Genomic DNA, 8,128 nt, shown 5'->3' with positions numbered 1-8,128 from the left:
AAAAGGAATTTTGATTTTCCTTTTTTGATTTGGATTGTGTTAGGGGTACTATGTTAACTCATTGCCATGAGACCGTGACAAAATTTCATTTGGTATTTTTAGACTTGCGAAAGCTTCTCTAATTAAGGACACACGCAAGGTACCTTACCTACTGATAATTTTTCAAGATATTCTTAATTTAAGATTTTAGTGCCATCAGATGTTCATAGACAAAAAATCAGCATGCATTACCAGGGGTTTTTTGGAAGATATAAAATTATGAATATCTTTGCATTTTTCAAAGAAAAACATACAAAAATTACAAATCATCATTTCCAGATTTTTTTCCATCAAAATTTGTTTGAGAAGAGGTGTACAAATCCTATATAGACATTAAAAGAATTGCACACATGTCCTTCATATAGTGGAACTCTTCAACTCCAGGGAAGAACCCAATAAAGTTCAAACTACGTTGCGTATGACCTTAAGAAGCACCAATTAATAAATTGAAATAGATAGATACACATAAAATGAACTTATCACATTGTGTATCACAAAAGGGTTTCTCTGATTGGTTGGAAGATAAGGAAAACAATATAAATATTTCTTATTTTTCCAAAGGACGTAGCTGAAGTCAACAGTAAGATATCAAATGAAACTAATAACGGACACAATTAGTACCCATGGAACAGGTTGTTGGAAGACGTGATCTGCAAAAATTACATTGAAAATGTTTATCACAAACTTTTGCAAGCACCTTTTTATAAACATTAAATTGAAAATAAAATCTTGATTCTTGAAAGACAAGTGATTCGAAAATTAACATCATTAAAAAATAGTTTTATTTATGTCCAAATCCCTGCACATTATTATGTAAAATAAGTATTGTATATTTAACATTCTGCATAACAATAAAAAAATAATCCCTAGTACCGGTTCATTATATGACAGGATCATTTTCAAGTGTGTTGTGAACAAAGTATTTGAAATATCTCCTGCTATCAGACTTAATTTAAGTTGCCAGCTTCCAACTTAATCCAAGTGTTGCCAGAACCAGTCCAGAATATTCATACAGGAATCTGCTGCAGCCTCGACTGTATCAATAGGATGACAGTTCTCTTTGTAGCCAATCAATCTGCGGAAAGATAGAATTTTTAAAATCAATACAATTTTTTATTTAAAGGTTGATATGTTTATATATTTTTCTTTTTAACATTAGCAAAATGCACTTTTTAGTACAAATTTCTTTTTACGTTTGTTAAATTATGGTGAAGTGATACACAATAAAACACTCATATAATATAGTAAAGTGCCAGATGGAACATTTTTTTTCTTTTAAATATACAATGTAATGTGTTATGACTAGGGAAATGGCAAAATGGGAATGAAAATAAAGGTTGGATATCAAGCTGAAAGGTGTTAGATCAGACAAGTTTGACAGTATGTCAGGTGTTAGATCAGACAAGTTTGACTGTATGTCAGGAGTTTACATCAGACAAGTTTGACTGTATGTCAGGAGTTAGAACAGACAAGTTTGACAGTTTGTCTGGTGTTACATCAGACATGTTTGACTGTATGTCAGGTGTTAGATCAGACAAGTTTGAATGTATGTCAGGTGTTAGATCAGACAAGTTTGAATGTATGTCAGGTGTTAGATCAGACAAGTTTGACTGTATGTCAGGAGTTACATCAGACAAGTTTGACAGTTTGTCTGGTTTTACATCAGACAAGTTTGAATGTATGTCAGGTGTTAGTTCAGACAAGTTTGACTGTATGTCAGGTGTTCGATCACACAAGTTTGAATGTATGTCAGGTGTTAGTTCAGACAAGTTTGACTGTATGTCAGGTGTTAGATCAGACAAGTTTGACTGTATGTCAGGAGTTACATCAGACAAGTTTGACAGTATGTCAGGTGTTACATCAGACAAGTTTGACTGTATGTCAGGTGTTACATCACACAAGCTTGACTGTATGTCAGGTGTTACATCAGACAAGTTTGACTGTATGTCAGGTGTTACATCAGACAAGTTTGACTGTATGTCAGGAGTTACATCAGACATGTTCGACTGTATGTCAGGTGTTAGATCAGAAAAGTTTGACAGTTTGGCTGGTGTTACATCAGACAAGTTTGACAGTATGTCAGGTGTTAGATCACACAAGTTTGACTGTATGTCAGGAGTTACATCAGACAGGTTTGACTGTATGTCAGGTGTTAGATAAGACAAGTTTGACTGTATGTCAGGAGTTACATCAGACAAGTTTGACTGTATGTCAGGTATTACATCAGACAAGTTTGACTGTATGTCAGGTATTACATCAGACAAGTTTGACTGTATGTCAGGAGTTACATCAGACAAGTTTGACAGTATGTCAGGTGTTACATCAGACAAGTTTGACTGTATGTCAGGTGTTACATCAGACAAGTTTGACTGTGTCAGGAGTTACATCAGACAAGTTTGACAGTATGTCAGGTATTACATCAGACAAGTTTGACTGTATGTCAGGAGTTAGATCAGACAAGTTTGACTGTATGTCAGGAGTTACATCAGACAAGTTTGACTGTATGTCAGGTGTTAGATCAGACAAGTTTGACAGTATGTCAGGAGTTACATCAGACAAGTTTGACTGTATGTCAGGTGTTCGATCAGACAAGTTTGACTGTATGTCAGGAGTTACATCAGACAAGTTTGACTGTATGTCAGGAGTTACATCAGACAATTTTGACTGTATGTCAGGAGTTACATCAGACAAGTTTGACTGTATGTCAGGTATTAGATCAGTTTGACTGTATTTCAGCTGTTAGATCAGACAAGTTTTACTGTATGTCAGGTGTTAGATCAGACAAGTTTGACTGTATGTCATGTGTTACATCAGACAAAATTGACTGTATGTCAGGAGTTACATCAGACAGGTTTGACTGTATGTCAGGAGTTAGATCAGACAAGTTTGACTGTACGTCAGGAGTTACATCAGACAAGTTTGACTGTATGTCAGGAGTTAGATCAGACAAGTTTGACTGTATGTCAGGAGTTACATCAGACAAGTTTGACTGTATGTCAGGTGTTAGATCAGACAAGTTTGACAGTATGTCAGGAGTTACATCAGACAAGTTTGACTGTATGTCAGGTGTTCGATCAGACAAGTTTGACTGTATGTCAGGAGTTACATCAGACAAGTTTGACTGTATGTCAGGAGTTACATCAGACAATTTTGACTGTATGTCAGGAGTTACATCAGACAAGTTTGACTGTATGTCAGGTATTAGATCAGTTTGACTGTATTTCAGCTGTTAGATCAGACAAGTTTTACTGTATGTCAGGTGTTAGATCAGACAAGTTTGACTGTATGTCATGTGTTACATCAGACAAAATTGACTGTATGTCAGGAGTTACATCAGACAGGTTTGACTGTATGTCAGGAGTTAGATCAGACAAGTTTGACTGTACGTCAGGAGTTACATCAGACAAGTTTGACTGTATGTCAGGAGGTAGAACAGACAAGTTTGACTGTATGTCAGGAGTTACATCAGACAAGTTTGACTGTATGTCAGGATTTACATCAGACAAGTTTGACAGTTTGTCTGGTGTTACATCAGACAAGTTTGAATGTATGTCAGGTGTTAGTTCAGACAAGTTTGACTGTATGTCAGGTGTTCGATCACACAAGTTTGAATGTATGTCAGGTGTTCGATCACACAAGTTTGAATGTATGTCAGGTGTTAGTTCAGACAAGTTTGACTGTATGTCAGGTGTTAGATCAGACAAGTTTGACTGTATGTCAGGAGTTACATCAGACAAGTTTGACAGTATGTCAGGTGTTACATCAGACAAGTTTGACTGTATGTCAGGTGTTACATCACACAAGTTTGACTGTATGTCAGGTGTTACATCAGACAATTTTGACTGTATGTCAGGTGTTACATCAGACAAGTTTGACTGTATGTCAGGAGTTACATCAGACATGTTTGACTGTATGTCAGGTGTTAGATCAGACAAGTTTGACAGTTTGGCTGGTGTTACATCAGACAAGTTTGACAGTATGTCAGGTGTTAGATCACACAAGTTTGACTGTATGTCAGGAGTTACATCAGACAGGTTTGACTGTATGTCAGGTGTTAGATAAGACAAGTTTGAATGTATGTCAGGAGTTACATCAGACAAGTTTGACTGTATGTCAGGTGTTACATCAGACAAGTTTGACTGTATGTCAGGTGTTACATCAGACAAGTTTGACTGTGTCAGGAGTTACATCAGACAAGTTTGACAGTATGTCAGGTGTTACATCAGACAAGTTCGACTGTATGTCAGGAGTTAGATCAGACAAGTTTGACTGTATGTCAGGAGTTACATCAGACAAGTTTGACTGTATGTCAGGTGTTAGATCAGACAAGTTTGACCGTATGTCAGGAGTTACATCAGACAAGTTTGACTGTATGTCAGGTGTTAGATCAGACAAGTTTGACTGTATGTCAGGAGTTACATCAGACAAGTTTGACTGTATGTCAGGAGTTACATCTGACAATTTTGACTGTATGTCAGGAGTTACATCAGACAAGTTTGACTGTATGTCAGGTGTTACATCAGACAAGTTTGACTGTATGTCAGGTGTTACATCAGACAAGTTCGACTGTATGTCAGGTGTTAGATCAGTTTGACTGTATTTCAGCTGTTAGATCAGACAAGTTTTACTGTATGTCAGGTGTTAGATCAGACAAGTTTGACTGTATGTCAGGTGTTACATCAGACAAAATTGACTGTATGTCAGGAGTTACATCAGACAGGTTTGACTGTATGTCAGGAGTTAGAACAGACAAGTTTGACTGTATGTCAGGAGTTACATCAGACAAGTTTGACAGTTTGTCTGGTGTTACATCAGACAAAATTGACTGTATGTCAGGAGTTACATCAGACAAGTTTGACTGTATGTCAGGAGGTAGAACAGACAAGTTTGACTGTATGTCAGGAGTTACATCAGACAAGTTTGACTGTATGTCAGGTGTTACATCAGACAGGTTTGACTGTATGTCAGGTGTTACATCAGTTTGACTGTATGTCAGATGTAAGATCAGGTTGACTGTATGTCAGGTGTTGGATCAGACAAGTTTGACTGTATGTCAGGTGTTAGATAAAACAAGTTGGACTGTATGTCAGGTGTTAGATCAGTAGGACTGTACTATCAATACCTGGCCTTTTTGTTCCTGGCCCTCAGTTGTTTATAGTACTGCTCACCCTGCTTGGGAGGAACTCTGGCATCATCCAACCCCAGCATGATCAGCAGTGGAGCCTCTACCTGAAAATACCAAATATAGTAGCATTTTAGTGGTATGAAATTTATCACTCAAACATAAACCTACAAATGTTTTAAACATTAATTTCTCAATAAGGGTGGATATACATTTAATGGATCAAATGGATCAAACAAGACAAACTCATTAGATAATGAAGAGGCTCATGGGCCACAATGCTCACTCAATGCGAGTAAACTGACTATGTTGTTTTTCACCATATTTTCTACCTTGTTATACATGTACCTATTGTGGTCAAGCCCTATAGTTACCCCCAGGAATCTACACTATCCCAGAGTGCTTCCACAGAATTTTCAGATTTTTGGCCCAGTGGTTCTTGAGAAGAAGATTTTTAAAGATTTTTAAAAAAAAATACATTTCAATGTAAATCATGGTTTCCCTATTGTGGCCCCATCCTACCCCTGGGGATCATGATTTGAACAATTTAGAATCTACACTACCCCCAGATGCCTCCACATGAGTTGCAGTTTTTCTGGCCCAGTGGTTCTTGAGAAAAAGATTTTTTAATGACACCACCTTTTTTGTCTTTTCTTGATTATCCCTCCTTGTTAGGAGGGTTGACCCTTTTTATTAATAATTAAAACACCCCTTAACCAAGAATGCTTTGTACCAATTTTGGTTTAAATGTTTAAGATGAAAATGTGAAAAGTTTACAGATGGACCGACATACAGATGGAAAGTGGGTAATCAGAAAAGCTCTCTCGAGCTTTCAGCTCTAGTGAGCTGAAAATACTGCTGTACAGATTTCTTTAAGTCATCAAGGTGCAATGTGTACAATGAATTACCTTATCAACGTATTGTAATGGTGACTTCTTCCACATTTCAGTGAGTCTCTCTCCTGTTGGTAAAGCATCATGTTTGAATTCAAATCCACTCTCCGTATAGCACCTACATAAACAAACACAGATATATCAATCTGCAGGAAAGGCAACTCAAACTGCTCTAATGGTGTCCTTTTTTATGTTGCCAACTACAAAAAGTAATTCAAAAATAAATTCTGCCATTTTTAACTTAGTACAGTAAAATATACTTATAAAGAAGTGCCAGGAATGCATGATTTTGCTTCGTTATAACTACAGTACAAGCCGTTTATTATAATAGCTTATTTGTCAGGCCAAAACTTTATAATAACCGACTATGATTATAACCATAGACAGCTGAAATTCATCTCCGAGGTCTGACATGAACATGACTTGATCAATAACATGTCCGCCGTTTTTACACTATATAAGATAAGTATTTTAGTATGTTATTTCAGATTTTTGGTTTATTTTGAAATACAAGTTAGCTAACATATCATTTTACTTTTTTTACTTACTGTTTCAACATTTTGTATAAATAAAATCACTTTCCTAAAGCTTAATAATCTCCGAACTCAATCTTCTAGATGTCTTGGCATCCATCTTGTTAACTTTCATTTTGATGTACTTTCGTTTTCAGTTCTATGATCAATTCAATCTATCAATAATTCGTTGTTGTTTTTTTACGTTGTAGTTTAAATAAAACATAACAAAAAGAGAAAATGTCTATGAAAAGTATATAAAAACTTAGAAAAAAAAAACATTTAGTTACAAAAATGTAAGTTCAACATTTCAGCATAACACAACTTGTTTACCAATTACACAATATTTACGGTATCAAAATTATGTTACAACATAACAGCACATGAATTAAAACTGTTTGTTTAATTCTTTTTAATTTTTTTCAACCTTCAAGCTGTTAAGTGTCAGGGAAAATTCATCTCATACACAAGCCCAATTATTTTCTCCTTAATTTGCACCCAAGCGCTAATTACACTAAATGGTGCCGTTTAATTGAAATTAAATTAATTGATACACTGATGTAAATCAAAGCCGCTTGGGCAGGCTGGTTATAAAAAGTTAATTTTACATCACTTCTTAATAAATTGGCAGTTTATAAATGTGATTAATTATGAACATTGATCAGGCAACAAGCGTAAGATAGCTTGGGTAAAGTGACACTTAATTTAGATTCAACACATTTTGGTAAAACGCATTTATTATCAATGTACAATTCAACAATTAAATAAAAGAAGAAAATAAGATTGCGGATGGTTTCCTGATCTTGTGTATTGTACTTTGTGAAATAAACAAGCTTCCAGTCATCGCTCAGGTAAAGTGCGCTGGAGTGTGACTAATCCCCTTCAGTCAAGCCATTGTGTATAGATAAGCGACAGTGCATGGGCCACAGGTGTTGACAGCTGTTTGCTTTTGTTTTGTTGATTGTCTCAAGGGTGAAAAAGGTGTGAAAAAAATATTACGGACGAAAATTTTCTATTATAGTAACCGAAGTACACACTTTTACCTATGATAATAACGCAAGAAATTAACATTGAATTATTAAGAAATGGTTTTGTGTTTCAAATACCTATGATAAAAAACGGAGTATGATATAAAACAGGTATTAAATTAAACGGCTTGTACTGTATAAGCATAGTTTGTTACATCCAATAAGTTTACAATATATTTCTAAGTCATGGGGAGTGAAAATCACTTCACTGTAAGTGTGTTTTCCTGTACATTTTATCAAAGTAAATATAATGTTCAGAATTCTACTTTGATGTTCTAGCAATATATTGAAACTTGTTAAACAATATATTTAATGTAAATAGAGTCATTAGATGGTAAAGACAGTGTAAGCATGAAGGTTATTTTTTGTTCATACCAGTCTGGAATATCTGTTGTTGCCAACATGCCTGTGCAAGAGAAAGGGTGAGTAAGTTATTAGCATGACATCAGCTGATTCAAAAAGATAAACTATTTTAAAGAATAGCGGTGTTTGCTTTACACAAGATTTGCAGGAAAATCAATTTAAGATAAATGA

The 8,128-nt window shown here is 35.3% G+C and overlaps 1 protein-coding gene across 1 annotated transcript; it reads right to left on the bottom strand.

Annotated features, from left to right (window-relative positions):
- Nucleotides 1-880: 880 nt before the first annotated feature.
- Nucleotides 881-7,998, bottom strand: LOC134267438 (acylamino-acid-releasing enzyme-like). The gene is made up of 4 exons (XM_062749652.1): nt 7,970-7,998; nt 6,070-6,172; nt 5,162-5,268; nt 881-1,114 (listed from the first exon to the last, which is right to left on the bottom strand). Exons 1-4 carry the CDS (start codon nt 7,996-7,998, stop codon nt 1,012-1,014), a joined length of 342 nt encoding a protein of 113 aa, XP_062605636.1. The 3' UTR covers nt 881-1,011.
- Between the last annotated feature and the right edge of the window lie 130 nt (nt 7,999-8,128).

Source organism: Saccostrea cucullata, unplaced genomic scaffold, assembly GCF_032062105.1.
Source record: "Saccostrea cucullata isolate Sc308-1 unplaced genomic scaffold, CSIRO_AGI_Scuc_v1 ctg9648, whole genome shotgun sequence".
In the NCBI taxonomy this organism is placed as follows: Eukaryota; Metazoa; Mollusca; class Bivalvia; order Ostreida; family Ostreidae; genus Saccostrea; species Saccostrea cuccullata.
The sequence above is the reverse complement of the archived record's forward strand: the minus strand, read 5'-3'. Positions and strand labels throughout refer to the sequence as shown.